The 25163-nt window shown below is 43.8% G+C and overlaps 1 protein-coding gene across 1 annotated transcript in view; it reads left to right on the plus strand.

Moving 5' to 3' along the window:
* Window positions 1-1469: 1469 nt before the first annotated feature.
* Window positions 1470-25163, plus strand: part of LOC147117055 (kinesin-1 heavy chain) — a 100660-nt gene continuing 76966 nt past the window's right edge. Inside the window, exon 1 of the mRNA XM_085987655.1 lies at window positions 1470-1929. Within this exon, the coding sequence (XP_085843781.1) occupies window positions 1804-1929 (126 nt within the window). The 5' untranslated portion in view covers window positions 1470-1803. The remainder of the gene's footprint in view (window positions 1930-25163) is intronic.

The raw sequence follows: 25163 nt of genomic DNA on the forward strand, positions 1-25163 counted from the left end.
TAAGATAGTCACCAAGAAATCCAATAGGGAATTCAGAAGAAACTTCTTTACCCAAAGAGTGGTGAGAATGTGGAACTCGCTACCACAGGGAGTGGTTGAAGCGAATGGTATAGATGCATTTAAGGGGAGGCTGGACAAATATATGAGGGAGAAGGGAATAGAGGGTTATGCTGATAAATTTAGATGAGGAAAGACAGGAGGAGGCTCGAGTAAACGCTGTTTACGGAGGTCACGGTCCATCATCAAAGACCCTACCCACCCCAGCCACAGTCTGTTTGCCCTCCTGCCATCTGGGAGACGCTACAGATGCATTCGCACCCGTACGACCAGATTTAGGAACAGCTTCTTTCCCAGGGCTGTCATCCTACTGAACTCCACAAATAAACTCTAAAGCCTGCACATCTGCCAATGCACTTTATTATGGTTATGTTTATGTTAATGTATTACAAGCCAAATGTATGTTGAATGTTTAAATGTCTTAATCTAAATGTACACTCTCGGGAGCCGCAAGCCTACATTTCGTTGTACTGCACTTGTGCACGAACAATGACAATAAAAGTTGATTTGATTTGAAACATCGGCATAGACTGGTTGGGCCGAATGGCCTGTTTCTGTGCCGTATATCCAATGTAATTGTGTTTTTTTCATTTTCTTTTAACACTTTTGTTTATTTGTTATAAAAGTATTGGAAATAGGGGCGGGGAGACAACAAAGTCCATTTGACTGGGTGGAGCAGTTGTAGGCAGGAAGTCATGTGATGAAACCTCCAGTAATATGCCCAATCAGAGTTGGCAACCCTATTAATTATCCATTATAGATTTTAATGTGGACAGATTGCTATGTTGCATGTTATTAGCCTGCCCTCCTTTTCAGGGGGCGGGGGTGCTGAATGTACACAGGGTTTTGTGCACCCTGTATAGAACAGCAGTGCCAGTAAAGCGTTACCTCGCAGGGCTATAATTGATCATGTGATTGAGATGGCTGCTGTAATCGCGGCAGATCTCGCGATATTCGGCTTGCCGATGATGTCACCCGTTTCCTCGGCCTGTTATGTGGGCGCGTTACCCACAATCCCCTATGGGAGTGAAGAACGTGGGGCGGGTAGTGGCTCCTCCCCCTCCTCCTGACAGCAGTCCCCGCCTCCCTTCAATCAGTTAACATCGATCTCATTGGCACTCCTTTTAAAACAAAACATTCTCCTTATAAAACTCTTGAAAACAAAGTATGGACGATATCCGTGGTTCCTTCCCACTCCTCTGATCTCCCCCACCCCGCCTCCAACTGCAGCTCCTTATCTAGGTTGTAATTGTGCTGTGGTGGTGGGTGGGGGGGAAAAGGCTCGGAGCGCGCATGGGCAGTTGATGAACAGAGCCGGAGCGCGCGTGCGTAGTTAATGGGCCAAGCAGGAGCGCGCACGCGTAGATAATGGGTGGAACATGAGCGCGCGTGCGCAGTTAATGGGCGGAGCATCAGCGCGGGGAGATTATCTGCAGAGGTGACATCACGGCCCCCCTAAGCCCCGCCCACTGAGCGAGAGCGAGGCCGCGGCTGGCAGACGGGAGTTCGCCGGTTTAATGGCCGCCATGTTGGATCGGAAGTGAAGTGAAAGGAGCGAAGGGTGAGAGAGGGGGAAAATACAGAAACTCGCCGTCAGGGACGGAAACCGCTTCTCTACAGCTGGCGGAGAAACATCACCCATCGATAAGGAGGACGAAAGAAGCGAAGCTTGCTGGGGGGGAAAGTTTAGATATTTTGTATTCTTTAAAATAAAATTTCCCCCCTAATACAATTAAAAAAGGGACAATGGCGGATCCGGCCGAATGCAGCATAAAAGTGATGTGCCGTTTCAGGCCGCTGAATGACTCTGAGGTCCACCGCGGAGATAAATGTATCTGCAAATTTCAAGGGGAAGAAACCGTGTCGGTCGGGGTGAGTGTTGTTTTTCTGGTTCTTTGCGCTGTCATTCTTGTGTTGTTTCTAAAAGCAGATTATTTTCAATATATTGTGTTTAATGTAGAGACTGCTCAAGTTTGAGTTAGGAGTGAACCTATTGCCAAAATCGGTTGCAGCAGGAGATTGAAAGGGCTGTAAAATACAGTGCATTCATCTGTCAAGGCGTCTCCCTGAAGTGCGCCTGTTTAAAAACTTCTCCCAAAGTCTGCTGCTGCTTCTCTCTGATGTTTTATTTTTGCATTAGAGATCGCAGTTTGTTTCACTCCCAAATTATTGGAAACTGCCACGTTTTATTTTGGAGTCGTTGAGAGCATAACGTAGGGTGTGGATATTTTAAATTGACAAAGACCGTCTAAATCTTGTCCTGTGAGTAATTCTTAGGTCTTCGCTTGGGGCGAATGGGATGGACCAGAAGTTGACATTTGGAACGATCTTCTTTTCTGAATACTTTTTTGGGGGGGGAGGAGGAGTGGGAGTAATAATTATTATAATTAAATGCATATATTTCGCAGTAATGAGCCCAAGCTTTAAAAAAGGCAAGAGCTCCTTCTTTGTGCATTTGTCAGAATTAGAAGCCAGCCTGGTAGTTATTTTGAATAGCATACAAATTGAGGTTATCCTAATCAAATGGTATATGTTGAAGTTGCAAGCTGTAACTAGTTCAGGTATGATGCTGATCCACAGTGATAATTTCTCTACCCTGAAAGCTGTTATTGGTCATGATGGAAGTTATTGGGCAGTATTTTAGGAGGAGGTGTACTAAATATTTGTTTATGCTATGCAACATTTGATTTATAGTTCATTTAATGGCTACCAACTTGTAAGTGTTTGTAAAGACTGACTTTCCTTGTGTTGTGTTAAATCTTTGATGATTGCTTTGCTGGGTAGTTTAAAGTTTAAGTATGGAATTAACTACCATTTGCTGAAGCAGGATTATCATATGGGAAATTTCTAGCTTGACCTCCAGCACCCCTATGTAAAGTTTCTTTCACTTTTCAAACATCAGGGTTAAGCAGCTATCTTCATTAGTTACTTCCGGTTGCACCTTGTTCTGCCAAATACAGTATACAAAATAAGGTAGTCAAAATTTCAAATACATTCTGACTGGACTTACATTTACCTGTATAGACTTTCCTTTACACATCTGTAAAGCAGAAGGCTATGATTTTTGAGGTGTCACCTGTTAAATGGATAAATTGCTATTGGTAAATTTCTTGTCTGAAATCCTCAGGTTTAATGGGAATTAATGAAGATCAAAATTAATTTTCTTGAACTTTTTGCAGATTTGTGAATCTACTTCAATTTATATGGAAAGTACTGTAAAAACTCTTAATTTTGTGGAATTGCTGTGCTACCTAAATGTTAGGAGCCCCTTGTTGACCCAGATCTAGAATTGTTTATTAATGAGTATGCAAGGCACAAACCAAATGGAAAACCCGTGTGATGTGGAATCAATTTAGCACCTTCTTTAAGTCTCCCCAAAAAAAAGCCGCCTTTCATTCTCAAGAAAATATATGCTTTATACAATGCATGGTTTGGAGAGTTGAAAGTCTTGGTACTACCTCTGACCTAATGAAATGGAAATCTGAATGACATCAATAACTGTAGTACAGTACTTCTATATTGCTTCCAATTGGCTTATGATGTAATTGAAAAAGCTTTATGGGTGGACAGTGATATTGGAAAATGACAGACTGATATGCATTCAAAGAAATGAAAGAACATAATAGCAAAGTAAAATTGTTGTACTTTTATTTCCAGTTAGCCCAAATGCAAAATATAATCACCTCATCCTGTCATAGAATTTTTATGCGGACCTGTCAATTAAGCAGCCATAATAGAACATTAATTAATATTGATATAGAAAAACTAAGCACGCATAATTTAAAATGCAATCTTAAGTAGCCAAAACTGGCAAGGTAACAGAATATGGGCACCCCAGACTTTGACAACAGCCAGAGAGAGAGATGAGAGTAAATTGTATATTCCATCTCTAAGCCCACAAAAGCCGAGTATTTTCCTAATCAGGTTTGTGCTAGGATAAGTGTATTGCATGAAAAGTCCAGGTGTTCAGTAGCCTGAATTGTGTTCTAAAAGGTACATGAGAATATGTAAATGTTGAAAAACAGGGGGTTCATGCATAGTTCTTCCACCAATTAAACCTGTGTTGAAATCTGGCCCAAACTTTTGAATTGTCCCATTTCATCCTAGTATCCAATGGAGGGAGTCAACGTTTATACCAGCAGTCTAGACTGGTGTAGAGGTGAAGTGACCGTATGCTAACCACACGTTACCCATTCCCTCAGGCTAATGTGCTAACTAAGGCCGCTGATCGTAGAAAAATGGATAGGTTTGTAGAATACTGTTTTCCTAAAACACACATTTCTCCCAAAGTCCTAGAATTTCATACAATAAACATTAACTTTGACTTATTTGTCACTAAATCTGTGACTCTGTTTAACAAATATTCCTCGTGGTTTCTTTCAGGTTAGAAGCTTGGAAAAAAATTCAATGTAGGAACTCTTTTATAATACGCTGGTCAATATCTTAAACTTTATTCTATGAGGAAAAAATGGAGTTCAGCTTAAATGTTTCTCTTAATCACCCACTATCAGTAGTTTTCCCAGATTGTTATTAGACTTTATCTGTATAATTGTTGTGGCTTGCATTTTTCTTGTAGCCATCACAAGTGGAAACAATACTGCTAATGTTTGGCAATTATAATCCTTTAAGCTTGTCCTGTGATGTCAGTTGAGTGTTGCATACAACTTGAAGCATCACTTTCAATATGGAATATATAAAGTGAAATATTTTCCCTGCAAAATACAAGAATCCCTGTGTGTCTATAGAGGAGCTTTTCTTCAAAACATTGAATTGAGGCTTTTTGAAAACATGTTAGAATGTTAACTTTTATGGGCTTGCTAATAGTCTGCTGTTAATGTTAACCTCTGAATTGAATCTGTTTTCTGTTGATAAATCAATTTAGATCTTCTCAGCTTAGGACAGGTATGTGTTTTTTTTCTCCTTCCTCTCTTCCTATCCTGAAAGTGGTGACTTATGCAGGGGTCGAGTTCTGTCTGTTAACAGCCTTCAATTGCCTATCGTTCATGCGTGAGCCGAAGCAGTAATTATCACCATGCTATTCAACGTTGAGAGGCTGTTACAGTTGAGCACGATCCTACCCTGGTCTGCTGCTGAGCCCCTCTTGCCCCTCAACAAGCACACATTTCAGCAGGGGGCACTAGATAGCGAATAGGAGCTGGAATTCTGACTGATTTAAGCCCCCAGCTTTTTCTCCGCTTGGGCCACTGCTACTAATTGTGCTCCCCTTGATACTTTGGTAGAGAGGGCTTCACACTGGATGTGTGGATAAGCTGTGTGAAGATACACTGGTTCTGATTCTCTGTTGACAGCCATATTTTGTTTAGGTGCTCAGGTTGAACAATGGCCTAGTTAACTTTTTTTTTTAAGCCGACATCTGGTTTGGCATAACTACACAGGGCAGATTGGACAAGATCACTGAAGGCTTTTTATTACCTTATTTCATGTCTTCTGTGGTATGAAACCACATCCTGCTTTTGAATTTTGGATTTTTTTTTTAACCGGCTTCAGGTTGGTGTAGCTGGTAGGACTGTTGCCTGTGTTCAGAAAGCTGTTAGTTTGAGCCCCATATCAGGAGTTGCGACTCCAACGTAGTTCTGCGGGAGTTGGAGGCGCTATTCTTTGGATGAACCATCAAATTGTGGTCCTGTCTGCCGGTTCAGTGGATGTAAAAGATCCTGTGACACTATTTGAAGAAGAGAGTTCACACAGTATCCTGACCAATATTCCTCCTTTTAAGCAACATCACAAAAAACAGATTAACTGGTGGTTGTGGGATCTTGCTATACGCAGCAGTCACTGCGCTTTATAGTAGTTCAATGCCGTATGAAGTGCTTTTGCGAAGTTTCTGAGAGATGTGATAAAGCTATATTAATATAAATATCCTAATTCAAGTTTAACACTGCTGTGAAGAAATAATTCAGAAGTGCAAAATTAAATTGCAGATGGCATTTTTTAAACATCTATTTGGTGCACAAAATAATAGGAGTTAATGAAAAATCTTAAAATTGAGCAGGAAGTAAGTGTTGTGCACCAACTCCACTTGAGTGCAAGGTTTTGGTGTCCCTAGTTTTTGAAACTTCAACATTTTTTTGTGGTTTGTTTCTTCTGTTCACTATTGTGAATGTTTCCATATGAAATTATTAGAATTTTTTGCAGTTTAGGCCTAGATGGTCAATCTATTTTAAAATCTCATTGTTTTGACAGGTGCTCATGAAATAAAACCTTAGGTCATAGCTTTTGAATTTTGATGCCGCTGTTTTCTACTGTGTAATCCTGCAAGTACAGCAATTCACAAGATATGGATGAAGAAGGCCATTTTACCCATCTTAGCTTATCTAATTGAAAAAGGTTGCAGTTCCCTTCATCACCCTACCTAGAAGTCATTTCCAAGTGTTGGTCATTCTGTGTGTGCAGAAGAACGTCCTGGCATCATTGTTTAAACTTGCCTTTTGCGAATTTGAATCTGTCGTCCCTTGACCTACTGTACAGTAGTTGCCTGGATTTATGCTTTCTGTACTAGTTACTATCTTGTATAACAATGTGAGGGCCCTCAGTCGTCTCCATTCAATGCTGGAACACCCAAGTTTATAGTGTTTCTTTATAAGTGACCACTGATTAATGTGACTGAATAACTCAAATTCTGTTCTAGACTTTTACTTATATTTGGTGATTGTAATCGCTTATTCTGTCCATTCACAATTACAGTCATTGGTTTATACTGATGTCAAATTCCATTTTTATTACATGGGATTCTGGAATTTTTTTACTGCTGTTTTGAGGATCCAATTCTGCAGTTGTATCCAGTTTTTCCTGTGACAGCCAATTGGTGGATGAGCTCGTAACTCAGTCCTCTGGCACTAGGGGTCAGCCTCCTGTCTCGAGGAGCTTGATTGTCCCTTATGTCTCTGACACAATCCTCAGGTGTAGTCTGACTTTTAGCATTCTATTTGCTTTAATTGCTGCTTTACATTGACTGGACTGGTTAACTGCTGTATCTACCTCCACCCCTTCATCTCTTTAATACTTCAAAGTTTGAAGAAGTCAAACCATGTACACTAATCAAAATACAGCCCAGTTTATGATAGAGAATTAGACAGTACAAACCAGGAATTTTGTCGTTTTCACACAAGGTAATTGTGCAGCGACCAGTGTTTGTTCGATTTATTGGAACTGTGTAGTCGTTAGGTCATGGTGTTAAAGTGGATTAATCTGTTTTACAGCTAGCTAGTGGATTATTTCTGTGACTTTCATGCTGGTACACAAACAGTGACAGCTGTTTGCTCATTGTGCACTTTAATGAAAACACACTCAATCATTGAGAGGACCTTACTACTTGCATGCTACAAGTTACAATATTTTTGTGATTTAGCAAAAGATTACTTGTGTAAGAATTTTAAAATGCAATTCTTTGCTACAGTATTTGCTCCCCAATAACCTATATGTGGCATTGTAAACATTAGATGAACTGCCTACAGATATTTTTGCGGTGTGTTGCATTTAAATGTTTTATAAACTCTCCAACAATGCAAGTGAATTCAAAGTTACTAATAGTTAGGATTAGTTGCAGTTTTAATATTTTGTGGCACAGTCATTGTTTTTAAGATGACGTTGTCAATCATTTGATTTTCTAATTAATAAATTGTGTTTGGAGTGTTGATGGAAGATAGTGGCACAAATTGCAAGTTAATTATAGGACAATAGCCAGCTAAAACCACACAGCACATTATTTCAATGCTCCTAAACTGGATTTAATTTTACTGTTATAACTTCTGTTCCTAGTTGTGCTACGAAGATGGTTTGTTCAGCTGCACTGTTAAATGCTAAATAAAATCAGAGAGGAAAATACATACCCCTTTTTTAAAATGAATTTTGCGTTATCCCTAACTGGATTCAAATTAGAATGCATCATTCATAGCACTTTCTAAAAATAAAACAATGAATTCTCCCCTGTAAAGTGCATCATTTGACCTATTATAAAATTTTCTTTCTACTGTATTATAAAATGGCCTGTGGCTTTCAGTTTGTTGATTTTTTTAAAACTGCTTGTGGACCTTTGGGTATTTATTTGTTTTTGTTAAATATCATTGTCATTGACTATTCTATGAAAGTCACAGAGCTGGTGGTAACTAGACTTCTGCAGAGCAGATTGGGAGTCTTGATACTTTGTTTAGGGTGGGGGTTGATTCATCCAACTCGTGGATCTGTTGCATGTCTACAGATTGATTCTGATTTATTTTTGTGTTCATCAAGGTCAGTGATGTCAGTGCTGGGAAGTGGAACACTCACTTTTGGCACCCAGTGCTCCCACTGGCATTTCGAGGTCAGGTCCAGCATAGGCTAAATAAAGCATTCTTAATTATGTCTGAATATTAACTTCAGAAGAGCACTATGATAACATTTCTGTTTTGCATAGCAGTCATCCTTGTGATCTGTCTGTGAATGCCAGTGGATATTGAATTGTAAGTTAGTTTTATAAGGACGACTCCTACTCACAGGAACTTGGTCGGGAACGGCTGGCATTATATGCATGACCTTGATTCATTTAAGGTGTGGCAAACCGCATGTGCCCCTGGGATATGTGGGCCTTTGCCCACGCGTCCAGGATCGCAAGTCTCCATACCTCCCTGGGCCATCAGGTAAATTCGTAGATTTGTTACAGTTTGGAGGCCTCCAATCGCAAATTTTGGACCATTATCTTCAACTTGCTCACAACAGCATCATCTCTAGGTGCTACACCAGGGACAAGCTCTGCAGTGATGGTGTTGCACAGCTTCTATTCAGTGTTTGGAGTCTTCAGCTACTTCCATCTAAGCAGTGGACTTTGAAGCAGTTATTACCATTTATATAGCACCTTGTCACATCCTCAGAACAACCCAAAGTGACCTGCTAAAGTGCTTGAGAACCAATAGCATTCCTTATTAAGTGCAGTTACTGTTGTGTAAGCAAACAAAGCAACCAGCTTGCACACAGCAAGATTCCGAAACAGAAAATGAATGACCAAATAATCTGTTTTTGGTTGTATTGAGAGGGGAATGTTGCCAGAACACTGGGAAAACCCCTGGCTCTTTGAATACTGCTTTGGGATCTCTTGCATTCACTTTTAGGGAGATGAAACCTCAGTTTAATGTCTCATCTGAAAGGCAACACCTCCAATAATGCAGCATTCTCCTGAAGCATCAGCCTAGCACTAAGCTCATGGTCTTCGACACGAGTGTCCTCAACTCCATCCCACAGCATGCTACCCGCCACCATCTCCGCACAACCCCAGCCCGGCATGAAAAGGCCATCCGACAACTGAAGAACAACAAGGCCTCAGGAGCAGATGGAATCCCCGCCGAGGCACTAAAGCATGGTGGAGAAGCACTACTGGCGTGAATTCATGAACTCATTTCTCTTATCTGGAAGGAGGAGAGCATGCCAGGGGATCTCGGAGATGCTGTAATTGTGACCATCTTCAAGAAAGGTGACAAGTCCGATTGCGGTAATTACAGAGGAGTTTCCCTGCTGTCTGCCACAGGGAAAGTCATCACAAGAATCCTCCTCAATTGCCTTCTCCCAGTGGCCGACGAGCTCCTCCCAGAGTCGCAATGCAGATTCCGCCCACTAAGCGGCACAATGGACATGATCTTCACCGCACGTCAATTACAAGAGAAATGCAGGGAACAGCACCAACCGCTGTACATGGCCTCCTTTGATCTCACAAAGGACTTCGACACTGTCAACCATGAGGGATCATGGAGTGTCCTCCTCCAATTCGGCTGCCCTCAAGTTTGTCACTGTCCTCCGCCTGCTTCATGACGACATGCAAGCTGTGATCCTGACCAACAGTTCCACCACAGACCCAATTCAGGTACGAACCGGGGTCAAGCAAGGCTGTGTCATCGCACCAACGCTCTTTTCGATCTTCCTCGCTGCAATGCTCCATCTCACCCTCAGTAAGCTCCCCACTGGAGTGGAGCTAACTTACAGAACAAATGGGAAACTGTTCAACCTCCATCGCCTCCAGTCCAGATCCAAGGTCGTCCCATCTTCTGTCGTCGAATTACAGTATGCAGACGACGCTTGCGTCTGCGCTCACTCGGAGATCAAACTCCAAACCAACGTCTACACCTTCACCGAAGCGTGAGAGAGCATGGGCTTTGCACTAAACATCCGTAAGTCAAAGGTCCTCTACCAACCTGCCCCCGCCACACAGTACTGCCCCCCGATTATCAAAATCCATGACAAGGCCTTGGACAACGTGGACCACTTTCCATACCTCTGGAGTCTACTGTCAACAAGGGCAGACATCGACTATGAAGTCCAACACTGCCTTCAGTGTGCCAGTGCAGCCTTCGGTCGCCTGAGGAAGAGAGTGTTTGAAGACCAGGACCTCAAACCCGGCACTAAGCTCATGGTCTACAGAGCAGCAGTGATACCTGCCCTGCTGTATGTCTCAGACATGGACCATGTACAGCAGGCACCTCAAAGCACTGGAGAGGTACCACCAACGCTGCCTCCGCAAGATCCTGCCAATCCATTGGCAGGATAGGCGCACCGACGTCCGTGTTCTTGCTCAAGCCAACATCCCCAGCATCGAAGCTCTGACCACGCTCGATCAGCTCCGATGGACAGGTCACATTGTCCGCATGCCCGATACGAGACTCCCAAAACAAGCGCTCTACTCGGAGCTCCGGCACGACAAGAGAGCCCCAGGTGGGCAGAGGAAACGCTTCAAGGACACCCTCAAAGCCTCCTTGAAAAAGTGTAACATCCCCACCGACACCTGGGAATCCCTGGCCCAAGACCGCACAAAGTGGAGAAGTATCCGGGAAGGCCTCGAGTCTCTTCGCCGGGAGCAAGCAGAAGCCAAGCGCAAGGAGCGCGTGTCACCCCACCCACCCGCCCCTTCAACCACCATCTGCCCCACCTGTGACAGAGACTGTAGGTCCCGCACTGGACTCATCAGTCACCTGCAAACTCATATTTTTAATGTGGAAGCGAGTCATCCTTGGTTCCGAGGGACTGCCTAAGAAGAGATGATGATTCTCCTGAAGCATCAGCCTACATGATGGACTTTTTTTTTCAAGAAATTTATTTTGGGAGGTGAGCGACAATGGCGAGAGAACATTTATTATCAATCTCTAGTTGCCCTGAGGGAATTGAGGATCAAAGTGTGGACTTAAATTCTCGAATCATAGAATGATACAACACAGACACCATCGTGCCTGTGCCAGCTCTTTGGTAGAGCTATCCATTAGTCCCACTCCTCTGCTCTTTCCCCATAGCCCTGTAAATCTTTTCCCTTCACGTATTTATCCAATTCTCTTTTGAATGTTACTACAGGAAACTTTCTGGTATCCGGCACTGATGGGACCGAGTTGGTGCCGTCCCATCAAAACTGCCGTAGAAACCAGCGCTAATGTTAAAACATACGGAGCTTCTCAGCTCCGTATGAAACAACAAACCCTGTTGCTTAGCAACAGCTTCAAAACAGTCGGCCGCAGCTTAAAAGCATCTCTGTAGCTAAGCAACAGCTTCAGCTAGACGCTTGGGAGCCACGACTGGGGAAAAAAAAAAAAGCAACGAGAAGTAAAAAAACTTACAGGAAACGGCTCCTGAATTTTGCCGGTAGATAGAGCTTTCCGGACATTTAACCTCCGGTTAAACGAAAGTTTCCTGTATTGAATCTGCTTCCATCACCCTTTCAGGCAGTGCAGCCCAGATCACAACTTGCTGTGTTTATAAAAAAAAAAAGTTTCCTCATGTCGCCACTGGTTCTTTTGCCAATCACCTTAAATCTGTGTCCTCTGGTTACTGACTCTTCTGCCACTGGAAACAGTTTCTCCTTATTTATCAAAACTCTTAAACTTCTCTGCTCTAAGGAAAACAACCCCAGCTTCCCCAGTCTCTCCACATAACTGAAGTTCCTCATCCCTGGTACCAATCTAGTATATCTCTTCTGCACCCTCTCCAAGGCCTTGCCATTTTTACTAAAAGTGTGGTGCTTAACCAGTGTTTTAGCATAACTTCCTTGCCTTTGTACTCTCTTCCTCTATATTAATAAAGCCAAGCATCCCATATGCTTTTTTTTAAACAACCTTCTCAAATTGCTGTGTCACCTTCAAAGATTTGTGTACATACACCCCCAGGTGTCTGTTCCTGTGCCCCCTTTAAAATAGTACCATTTAGTTTATATTGCCTCTCCTCATTCTTCCTACCAAAATTGTATCACTTCACACTTCTCTGGGTTAACTTGCATCTGTCATGTTTCTGCCCATTATAACCAGTCTGTTTAGGCCCCCCTTAAGCCCGTTACTATCCTCGTCATTATTTACTTACATTTGAGTTTCACATCATCTGCAAACTTTGAAATTATGCCCCGTATACCTAAGTCCGGGTCATTAATATATATCAAAAAGAGCAGACCCCTGTGGAACACCACTGTACACTTCCTTCCAGTCTGAAAAACAACTGTTCACCACTACTCTGCTTTCTGTCCCTTAGCCAATTTTGTATCCATGCTGCTACTGTCCCTTTAATTCCATGGACTTGGATTTTGCTAACAGTTCTACATGTAGGCTAGAGCAGGTAGGACATTAGTGAACCAGTTGGGTTTTTACAATAGTCCGGCAGCTTTCATGGTGATATGATTTATTGAATTCAGTTTCACAGTTGGCCATGGTGAGATTTGAACACTCATGCTCTTGGTTGTTAGCCCAGTACCAGAGCCTACTGGTTAACATACCTGTGGCCCAAATCCTTAATGGGGCTTGCACCCACAACATTCGAACTCTGGTGAAGGACTAACAACTGAGCCAAGCTGACTCTTGTTCTGCAAGTGTGGCTGGATTGCCAGTAATAGCTTGAACGTATTACATTGTCGGTCCAGCATTCTGCTGCATGCATAGCTCTAGTGACTCTTGTATCCTGCAGGTCAACCTGCGGGCCAGTGATGTAATCAATAGGATGTCAGTTCTTGTATCTAGAATGCTTCCAGCTTGTTTTCTGCTTGTATTGGTAATGACCCTGTTCTTGCTCAATGCATTCTTTATAAGGAGGAGGCCATTAATATTAACATTTAAAACACGATTGAGGGGCGGTGGCTGCCTTGCCAGCCCATTCATTGAAGTCTTGCATGATCAGTTTGTCTGCTGATGGTGGTGTTGCAATCATCATATCCTCTAATTCATTATGAAGCTACTCCTTCAACTCCACTTTGCTTATCATTGGTGCAATAGCACTACTGGTAGTGGCACAGCCCTTCTGTTTTGCTGCAGGAAATGATGTGGGCGGCAGAGTTTTGGATGAACTGAAGTTTATGGAAAGTGAGAGGCTGGACAGGAGAGCTTTGGATTAGTCAAGTCTGGGGATGACTGGCCTGGATTGGTTTCGGCAGCAGATGGACTGAGGCATGGGCAGTGTTAGGGGTGGATGTTGAGATAATGGTCAGGGAGGGAGATGGAGTTGGTGGCAATGGGATGAAGTTTGTTGCGAGAGCCGAAGATGATGGCTTTGGTCTTCCCAATGTTTAACTGCAGGCGATTGCGGCTCTTCTAGGCTGGATGTCAGACAAGCAATCTAACAACAGAGGCATGTCATCTGTGTATGTATGGAGCCTGACCATATGTCTTTCTGATGTCGCCAAAAAGCAGGATGAGGAAGAGGTGGGGGACCAGGATAGATCCTTGGGAGGTCTCCAGACGTAACAGTGTGGAAGTGGAAAGAGAAGCCATTGCTTGAGATGTTCTGGCTACAGTTGGATAGATGAGAATGGAACCAAGCAAGGGCAGTCACACTGAGCTGGACAATGGAGGATGGTGTGGTCAACCATGTCAAAGGCTGCAAAGGTTGAGAATGCTGAGGATGGATAGTGCACCATGGTCACTGTCACAGAGGATATAATTCATGACATTTGATTATGGATGTTTCAGTACTGTGGCAGGGCTGGAAACCTGGTTGGAGAGATTCAGACAAAGAATTGTGGGAAAGATTTGCACGGATTTGGGAGAGGCAGCATGTTTAAATACTTTAAAGAGGAAAGGGAGGTTGGAAATGGGGCTGTAGTTTGCAAGGGCGGGGGTGATAGTTTTGAAAGGGACCCATTTACAATGTCAACTAGCATGGAGATGAGGGAGTGAAGCTGGGTAGTTAGCAGTTTACTGGGAATGGAGTTGAGAGCAAATGATGTCATGGATGATGAGCTTGGAGAGGGCACGAGGGGAGATCGGAAAGAAATTAGAAAAAAAACGTGGGGTCAGGGCTAGGGCGGGGGGAATCTTGGTAGGTTTGGATTGGTGGGCAAGGTAACGACCGGAACGCAGCAGAGGCAGCTGAACAGATGATCTCAATCTTGGTGACAAAGTCCATGAGCTCCTCACACCTGGTGGAGGCGAGGGTAGCGGGTGCAGGGTAGAAGTGTTTAAGGAGACTATGGTAGTAGACAAAAAGCTGGGAGTTATCTTCCCTGCTTTCCTGGATGATCCTGGAGTAGTAAGTGGTTTTGTTGGAGAGCCAGGTCTGATGGTGCTTGATGTGGTTCAGCCAGTTTTGGCAATGCATGGTCAAATCAGGTGTGTGCCAGATGCACTCAAGTCTGTGCCCTTGGTCTTGATGCCGTGAAGATTGGAGCCAGACCAGGTGGGCATAGCAGGGGTTTTACTAGAGATAAGGGCATCACTGGTGGAGGTAAGGGAGTAATTGAGCAGATCAATAGTATCGTGGAAAATGGAGGGCCAAAGGCTAGAGTTTGAAAGTTCAGTAGTAAGTGACTTGGGAGAGAATTTTTTTTTAGGGACGGACACTGATGGAAGTTATTATGTCCGTGTGTAATTGAGACACGGACTGCAGGAGTTGGTTATAACAGGTCTTTACTGAGTGGAGACAAACTGGAACTACTATGCAAAAGTTACTACACAGGCTTATATACAGGGGTGGTCACTACTGGTACTGCAGTATACAGGGGCTGCAGAATATAGTTCCTTCTGCAAAGTACATACACTACAATTCCTCCCCTTTTAGCTAAACAGTACATAACATTCGATTAATAATTAAATAACATATTTACAATTACAGCTGCTAGATACATTAGCTGAAGTTAAGCAATTATAAGTTCAGTCTTTGAGGAGGCTTCCTGATTCTGTCTGGATAACACCTCTTTGGGGTATCAGGTTCTTCTGGCAAAGTTGATTCGGGATCAACGTCATTGTTTGGTTCGTCTGCTTCCAATATCACCGATTCTGAGGTAGATGCAATTGGTACTTCGGTTTCATCACCAGTGACTCTAGAATCTGGTCAGCATGGCGTCTTACAATGCTCTCTCCAACGTCCACGGTATACATGAGAGGTCCTGGCCATGTACAGATCGTTCCTGGCTGCCATTTCTCTGTGCGGTAGTCCCGGGCCAAAACTGGTTGACCTATCTTAAAACTCCTGGTCGGCCTTTCATTCATATTCTGAAACTGCCTGTTCTCCACATCTCTTCTGATGTTTGGCTTAACCAAATCCAAGCGGCATCGTAGTCTTCGATTGAAGAACATCATGGCTGGAGTTTGGTTGGTAACCGCATGTGTCGCATTCCGGTAGGCAAACAAGTTACCCACCTTGTGTTGTAGGGGTATGTCTTCATTACACATTGCCTTGATAGCCTTCTTGAATGTTTGAACGAACCTCTCAGCCAATCCATTGGTGGCTGGATGATATGGGGCGGATGTGTAATGCTTAACACCATTGTTCTTTAAGAACCTCCGGAACTCTTCAGACACAAACTGTGGTCCATTGTCGGAGCAAATCTGTTCAGGTAGCCCATTTCTGGCGAATATGGTTCGTAAGACTGTGATAGTTTTTTCTGTGGTGGTTGAGGACATTTTTATTACCTCTGGCCACTTTGTGCATCCACCGCAATTAAAAACATCGAGTCCATAAATGGACCAGCAAAATCAATGTGCACCCTTTTCCATGGAGATGAGGGCCACTCCCATGGATGTAGAGGGGCTTGTGGTGGGGCGTTTTGGACCTTCTGGCATCCTGTACAGCTCTTGGTCATCTCTTCGATTTCTCTATCGATTCCCGGCCACCACACAAACGCTCTGGCTAAGTTCTTCATTTTTACCCCTCCCAGATGACCCTCATGAAGCTCATTGAGCACTCTATCCTTCAATTTGGGTGGAATTACTACTCTGGATCCACACATCAAGGTTCCTCTGCACACTGACAGCTGTTCTCTTCTCGGCGAGAATGCTGGCAACAGTGGTTCGCCATGTGCTGGCCATCCCTTCACCGTTAAATCATAGACCCAGGAGAGTGTCGGGTCATTTCGTGTTTCCTTTTCTATGTTTGCATTCGTCACAGGTAGACATTCGACTATGGTCGAGTGGAATATCTCCACAGGATCCACTGCAGGTGCTTCTTCCACCATCTGGCAACGGTAGGTGCGACAATCCATCAGCATTCCCATGCTGTTTAGTTCCTTTGTACTCGGTCATATTGGTGTGCCCCTCGGAAAAGGGACCACCTCTGTAGCGGTTGTGCTGTCATTATCGGGACGCCCTTCTGAGGGTTGAAAATGGAGACAAGAGGTTGATGATCAGTTAGTAGAGTAAATTTCTGACCGTGCAGGTAGTGATTGAACTTCTTCACCCCCCCCCCCCCCCCCCCCCCACACCAGGCTGAGGGCCTCTCTGTCAATCTGGGCGTAGTTACGCTCGGCTGAAGTTAACGAGCGTGACGCAAAAGCTATCGGCCTCTCTGAACCATCAAGGAATTTATGTGACAGTACCGCGCCAATGCCGTAGGGAGACGCATCACACGCCAGTCTTATCGGTAGTAATGGGTTGTAGTGAGCCAATACTTCTCTTGAAGTGATTAGGTCTTTACTCTTCTGAAAGGCCCGCTTACATTCATCGCTCCATTTCCATGCTACTCCAGTTTGTAGTAGGGCGTTCAGTGGGTGCAGAATTGTGGACAAATTTGGCAAAAACTTATGGTAGTAATTCACCAATCCGAGGAATGACCTCAGTTGCGACACATTTTCAGGCGCTGGAGCCTTAACTACCGCTTCAATTTTGTCAGTGGACTTATGTAACCCCTCTTCATCAATCACGTGGCCACAATACGATATCTGTTTCTTAAAAAACTCGCACTTGGGGCGATTGGCTCGTAGCCCATGTTCTCTTAGTCTAGTGAGCACCTGCTCTAGGTTGGCAAGGTGTTCACTGTCATCTTCACCTGTCACTAGGATGTCGTCCAAGTAACACTTGAGTCCCCGGAATCCCTTGCAGGACTTGTTCCATTGCTCTTTGCCATATCGCCGGAGCTGATGCTACTCTGAATACCAGCCGATTATACTGGTAAAGACCTTTGTGAGTGTTTATCGTGAGATACTTCCTAGAGGATTCTTCAACCTCCATCTGCAAATATGCTTGTGCTAGGTCAATTTTTGTAAAACGCTTCCCTCCAGATAGTGAGGCGAAAATATCTTCTATCCTCGGGAGAGGATATTGTACTGTGTGAAGGACTGGGTTCACCGTCACCTTGAAGTCCCCACAGATGCGAACCTTCCTTGGCTCCTCAGACTTATTGTTTAACGTTTTCTTCATGACAGGAACGATGGGTGTCGCCCACTCGCTCCAGTTTACCTTAGATAACACGCCTGCATTCTCCAGATTCTCCAGCTCTGCCTCGACGGCTGGGCGAATTGCATATGGTACCGGTCTTGCTTTGAAAAACTTGGGAATTGCATTCTCTTCTATTTTTATCGAGGCGGTTACGCCTTTAAGAGTTCCCAGTTCTTGTTGAAATACCTCTTTGGCGTTAGCTAAGATTTTTGCCAATCGTCCAGGTGTGACGTCGTCATCCTTTTTACCAGCCACCGTCAGTGCCTGAATGGAGTGCCAGTCTAAACTTATCTTTCTGATCCATTCACGTCCCAATAACGGTGGTCCACCACCTTGCAGTATGTACAGATACAATTTCTGTATTTCCTTGCCGTTTTATTCGACAGGCACCCTTATTTTCCCTCTGGGGTATACTTTTTGCCCCGTATACGTCTTCAAGACAATGGATGTCTCTTTCAAGGGTAAGTGTGAGAATAGCCGCTCGTAGTCTCGTCGATTCATGACAGTCAGGGCTGATCCTGTATCCAATTCCATTTTGACTTGGGACCCTGCTATCGTGAGGGTGACCGAAATGGTTCGGTGATCCTCTTTTGCGATTTACGTTGTGAAGTTTGAGACAGCTTAGTCTCTTGTTCCTGGATTCACTCGCTCATCTGGTCTTCGGAACTACTGTCCGTCATCTTTTGTACTTTCCTGTACTGTTCCTTAGTAGCCTTTTTGTTGTCAGTCTTCTTCCCAGAGCTGCAAACTCGTGCAATGTGTCCCATCTTTCCGCATTGCCTGCATATTTTGTCCTTGGACCAGCAGTCCTTCTGGTCATGGGTTGTTCTGCTGCAGCAATAACATTTTCCAAATCCCCGTGTCATTTCGTGGGTGCCGTATTCCTGTGGCTTTTGCTGTATTTCCGCAGCTCCCCTTGCTGCTGCTTCGTACGATACTGCCACGCTGAAAGCCTTATCTAGCGTCAGCTCTTTCTCTGAGAGTAACCTCTTCTGGGTTCCTTCACTCAGGAGTCCACAGACAAATTTGTCCCGTAGGGTATCTGCCAGTCCTGCTCCGAACTGGCAGTGCTTTGATAGCTTGCGTAGTTCCATAAGGTAATCAGCATTGCTCTCATCTTTATGCTGATTTCTCCTGTGGAATTTAAATCTTTCTGCTATCAGCAGCGGTGTAGGATTTAGGTGTTCCTGTAGGATATCAACAATTTCGTTAAAACTCTTCGCCATCGGTTTGGCTGGAGCAATCAGGTTCTGCAATAGGCCGTACGTTCTTGCGCCCATTAAGTTTAGTAGTACCAATGCCTTTTTCTCATCGGCTACTTCGTTTGCCTCGCAATATACTTCGACTCTTTCCACATACGTGGTCCAGTCTTCTATTGCATTATCGAAGGCAGTGATATTGCCAGTCTTCGGCATCTTGGATATCTAAGATGGCGCCCCCTTTGCCTTCTTCCCCGATTTAACAAAATGGCGCCTCCCGCGCTGCTGCTAGCGCTGTTGCTGGCGTTTTATGCCTTGATGGCGACGCCCTATGGTCTTCGCGCACTTCCCCCCCACGCTGCTGCTAACGCCGCTCTCCGCGGTTCCCGTGGCAAACTGCAGCTCCTCGCGGCTTTCTGCGCTTCTAATTTCTTTTATTTCCCCGTCGTCGGAGCAACCCTGCGGGACACTTTCCTCCCTCTTCTCGGGTCTGTACGCTGCCCGGCTTCGTAGCACCGGCCGCGCCCTGTGTGCTCCACCCTCTCTCTCTCTCTCTCTCCCCCCGACAACATTGCTCGGCCCCGTTGAAAAGCCACCCGATCGAGCTCTAGCCTGCTGCAGCCCAGGAAGGATCAGTGTACTACCTGCCACCAGCCCGATTAGCTGGAACACCATCGACAGGGTAACCAAGCCCCGCTCTCGACAGCCTCTCCTGCAAATCTTCAACTCCGATGAATCAGAGGCAGTTGCCCACGGTCGACGCCCGTTTCTTCTGTTTGTTTTTTTTTCTTTCTTCCTTCTGGCCTCGACCTCTGACAACTTCGCTTCAGGGATGGATCCCCATGAGGTGGTGCAGACTGTAGGTAAATTCGGATCTGCTCGTCGCCAGTATTATGTCCGTGTGTAATTGAGACACGGACCGCAGGAGTTGGTTATAACAGGTCTTTACTGAGTGGAGACAAACTGGAACTACTATGCAAAAGTTACTACACAGGCTTATATACAGGGGTGGTCACTACTGGTACTGCAGTATACAGGGGCTGCAGAATATAGTTCCTTCTGCAAAGTACATACACTACAGAAGTGGGGTTGGAAGGGGGTGGGTTGAATGTGGGTTGATGGTCCTTTATTTGATCAGGTGTAGTAATTATTTGTAGCCGAGAGACTTGGTGAAGGAAATTGCCCAGGACATTTTGGGGTTTTAAACTAGATTTCCCTATGGTGGTTACAGTTCTGCTATCACTTTAAAAAGCATTTTTAAGCCTAATTCAACAAACTATATTCAGCACTGGCATAAAAATAAAATCTATCTCCAATTAGTTTGTAAACTATGTAAAGCACAGTTGCAAATTTGCAATTCCTTGCAAGAGCTCGATGAAGACAAAATCTGACTTGTGTTATTACTTTGTGCAATTTGTGACTGACCCCATTAAAACCAGTTTCTCGTTATCAGTTAGCAGTTGTAGATGAAGTCTGGGTTTATTGTGCTATAGAGAACAACGATATTTAAGATTGTATGGAGGAACAGCTTTATTCTATTGTGGGAGAATTCGCTTGTTCTGCGGGATTGCCACTCCTTTATTATTGGATTTTAAACAGAAGAGGTGCTATTTGACAGCATTGTTAAATTAATCATATGATAGTCAATATTTAAACATTGTGTGAAAAGATGTTCGAAAATGATAGTAATTTAAGAGAGACAAGATAAAAAGAATTGCATGGTGTTAGTAAGTAGGTGGCACACCAGATTTTATAGAATAGTAGAGTGTTACAGCAGAGAAACAGACCATTTGACCCATCAAGTCTGTACTGGTGTATTTCTCCATGAGTCACCTAATCTAATCCATGCTGCTGTTTGCTTCTTGTACCCTTTTAATGCTCCACTTTTTCAAGCAGCTTAACTTCCTTTTAAAATAATTTTTGGACTTCAACAATAATTTGTGACAAAATTATACATTCTAAAATCATCTGTGTGAAGAGATTTTTTTCTAGCCCTTTAATTCCTTTTGTAATTGTCTTAAATTTATGCTATCTGATTACACAAGTATTCTGTTACATAATTTGGGGGTGAGGGGAGGAAACTCCATCCTGAAAATGTTTTTGCGAGAGATTGAAGTTTGGTCACAAGGCACTAAGTGGAAGCTTTGATGTTCTTTGGCTGACATCCAAACTCTTCAACTTTGAGATCTATCTTGGCTCAGGGAGGCAGGTAAACGTATCATCCAATATTTGTTCTCCTACTATTTTGATGATTTTGGTCATTTTTTTGTTTTTCTCTTTTTTTCATTGTGAAAATCTGCATGTCTCTATGCAGTAGTAAACCTGCTGTAACTGCAATATTTAGAACATGTGCACCCCATTTTTTCTTAGAATGCAGTTTTGTATTCTTGACATTTTATGGCTTTCGTATGGAGACCCACTTTTGCTTTTAAAAATGAGCTATGTAGAGTTTCTGTACGTGGGAGAATGAAGTAGAAACTAACTTTACATAAACAAAACCACTTCTTAAGGTGACTCCCAAAGCATCACTAAGTGCACAAGTAACTGCACTGTAATATTTTATCCTATGTCGAAAGGTACTTTTTTACTGATGTTGAGAAGTAATGTATAATGGGTACTGTATCATTGAAAGTTATGTAGAGATTTCGAAGCATAGGTTGGAATGGATATTTTGTGAGGCATTGACGGTGTTCTGATTACCAGTTTGTTTTCTGCACCACAGTATCATTAAAGATTTGTGCATAGATGGGGAATATTCCTCCTCTTTGTACCAGCTTCCCCACCACAAAACATTAGAAAAATTTGGTGGTTCTGAGAGTTTAATTTTTAATGGGAGGATAGCCTCGGTAAGGGGTAGATGTTTGTGTATAAATGAATTGAGAAGTAGTAAATGATGCGAGTTGCTAAATTCTTTAAATGAAAATACAGATAGCTTTCAGAGCTACTATTAAAATAAAAAATTTTGAGATGGTAACGCAGCCAAACAGTTACGTGCAGCTATTACAATGGCATCTACACGACAATATGGACGATTGCCCATGTATGCCCTATCTAATTTTAAGTAACATTCTGAAAATTCCTCCCAGACTTCCTAAGACAACCAAGCACGCTCTAGGAGACCATGGTTACTTGTGACTTGTCGATAGACTAATCACCCCCTCCCTCACCCAGTCTTTGAATTGCCTGTGTCCTTTCAAACATCGGACTGTGCAGGGCTGGAAATAATCACTTCTATCCATCGAACTGGATCCAAGGATGATAATCATACCTCACTGTTTCATACTATTCAATAGGTTTGTTTACCAAAATTTATTGATCACCCTCTTGAAAGTTATAACATCTTTTTCCACTGGGTAGGCTGTTCCACATATTCACCATCTTCTGCGATTAAATTATATCGGAGCTGTGTAATCACTTTTTCTCATCGAATGTTCATGTCTGTGTTAATATTGAACATTTCTCCTGGTATCCAGTTTATCTGTTCCCCTTCGATCCAGTTTATCTGTTCCCCTTCGATCTTCAATCTCGCCTCTGTCACTCCTTTTTTCTAATGTAAACATCCCTGGTATGTCCAAAGCAGATGTGCCGAATCCCATTGATCAACTTAGTTTCCTTTTTTTGTATTCCTTCCAAAGGCAGGATATCCCCAGATTGGTACACAATACTCAAGGTTAGAGGTGGGCCAGTGCTTTGTACAAACTGATCGTCATCACTTGTGGTCTGTTCCTAAAGCTATACATTCTTGGATCCTATTTGCCTTTCTCATCATCGTTGTACGCTGAGTATTTTCCATTAAAGCCCCCCAATTCCTCACCTGTCATTTACTGTAGATTATTCCCATTTATTTTATCTCATTGTTTTCTGTCCCAAACTTTAACTTAGCATTTTTCTACATTAAAAGTCTCTCAGCTTGTCCAGATTCTGCTACAACTGATCTGCCTTTCCCTACTTTTTATAATTCCTTTCATTGACAAGCTAGGAGATGTTTACTGTCCCTTTCTCCAAGTCATTGATATACATAGAAAACAACAGATCTCTAAACCAGTCCCTAGGTAGTTCTAGCTGCCGCTTTCTATGTTGATGCTGCTTCCTTAACTGCTTTTTGTGAATCAACCAGTTAATTAACCACTTCAAAAGCTTCCCTGCTATTCTGTATCTTTCAACCTTGTAAAGTAATCTCCCATGTGGTATTTTGTCAAAGTCTTTGTTAAAGTCCAGCTATATTAAATGATAGAACTCCTGGTAAATGTTGTTTGACGAATATACTATAACTAAAGCCATCCTGACTAATTCTTAAAATGCTATGTCTCTCTTGATGCCTCACTGTTCTCTCCAAGACGCATCCTGTTATTTTATCTATACTACTAATGTTAAGCTGGCAGATCTATAGTTGCCCGAGTTCTGTCCATAATGGTAAATTGGCATAATGTTGATTTTGTTGGCATCACTGTGTCATCCAAATGACTTGTTTAGATGCATTTCTTACTCCATTTAAAGATTATTTTAACTCCCCCTGACCCTGTCTAGCAGCCTACCATGCCCCCATTCCATTCTCTTTTTCCTCTTCCATCTGCACTTGCTTTACCCCTTTGCCCTTTTTTCCCGTTTAAAAGCATGCTCCTCTTTCCCCTTCCAGTCCTAAACCTCCGCAAACCCTTTCACTTGTCGCTGCCCCACTCTTTTCTCAACAAGCCCACTGTCTCCCTCTGCTCCTCCCTTGGTATTCTCTGCCATGGCCAATTGTGGTAACCCCAACTGCCTCAGTCCCTGCTCCTGGTGACCATCTTGCCCCACTCACTTCCTGGGGCTTAACCACCTTCTTGGGATGCTTTCACCTCCATTATCGACCTCCCAAATCCAACTTGTCATCAACTGATGGCCTGTTTCATGTAGCCCTTCAAAGTGTTTATTCATTGTGGATAAATCTGTTGCCTCTCTGGTACTGACAGAAACCTGTCTTACGGGCAGTGACTCTCATTCATCAAAGCTTTCTTGGCAGGCTATATATTTCATTACGTGCCCTACTGACACACTGGTGTGGGTGTGGCTGTCAGCACATTGGGTAATGGATATGTTACTGTGCTAATAATCCAGCCACTGAGTTGTCAAGAAGGTGGTCCATCACCACTATCTCAGGGCAACTAGGAATGGGCAATAAATGCTGGCCTTGCTAGTGATGCCCACATCCCAAGAATGAATAACTTCTCTGGCCTCCAGCTCTCCCTTAACCTCAACCTTTACACCAACGCCCCCAGCCATACTCTCCGATACCCCTCAACATTGCGATCTCGTGTGACCTCACCACCTCCAAGGTCGTGACCATGGTGGCTATCCTTGACCACTTCATCGACTGTCTGTCCATCCTCATCTCCCTGCCTAACTCCCACCTCCCTCCACCCCTCTATGCAGGAAAAATCTGTTCCTCACCAATTCCCAACTCCCTCATCCTTTGGTCCTCTACCATCATTGTCACTGTTGGCTGGCTTAATAGCTCTGTTACTACTGCCTTTAACACCTTTGTCAGTGTTAAGGCACTTGCCATGACCCAGTGTTGTCATTTCCCTGGCCAAACCATCTTCAGCTGCTTCATCAATGACCTTCCCTCCAACATAAGGTCAGAAATGGGGACATTTGCTGATGACTGCACAGTGTTCAGTGCCATTCACAACTCCTCAGATAATGAAGCAGTCCATGCCCGCATGCAACAAGACCTGGACGACGTTCAGGCTTGGGCTGATAAGTGGCAGGTAACATTCGCGCCACACAAGTTCCAGGCAATGACTATCTCCAACAAGCGAGAGTCTAACCACCACCCCCCCCTTGACATTCAACGGTATTACTATCGCAGAATCCCCCAACATCAACATCTTGGGGGGGGTGGTCACCATTGACCAGACCAGCCGCGCACATACTATGCCTAGACTCTGACCTGCTCTTGTTGCCATTGTCGAGTGTCTCACCTCCTGACTCCCCAAAGTCTTTCAACCATCTACAAGGCACAAGTAAGGAGTATGATGGAATACTCTCCACTTGCCTGGATGAGTGCAGCTCCAGCAACTCTTATTTTAAAAAAAAAAAAAAAAAAAACCTCGACACCATCCAGGACAAAGCAGCCCGCTTGATTGGCACCCCATCCACCACCTTAAATATTCACTCCCTCCACCACTGGCGTATCGTGGTTGCAGTGTACCATCTACAAGATGCACTGCAGCAACTCGGCAGCACCTCCCAAACTCGTGACCTCTTCCACCTAGAAGGACAAGGGCAGCAGGCGCATGGGAACACCACCATCTCCAAGTTCTCCTCCAAGTCA

This window comes from Somniosus microcephalus, chromosome 5 (genome assembly GCF_052327205.1).
Source record: "Somniosus microcephalus isolate GS21.2 chromosome 5, FLI_Smic_1.0, whole genome shotgun sequence".
NCBI lineage: Eukaryota > Metazoa > Chordata > Chondrichthyes > Squaliformes > Somniosidae > Somniosus > Somniosus microcephalus.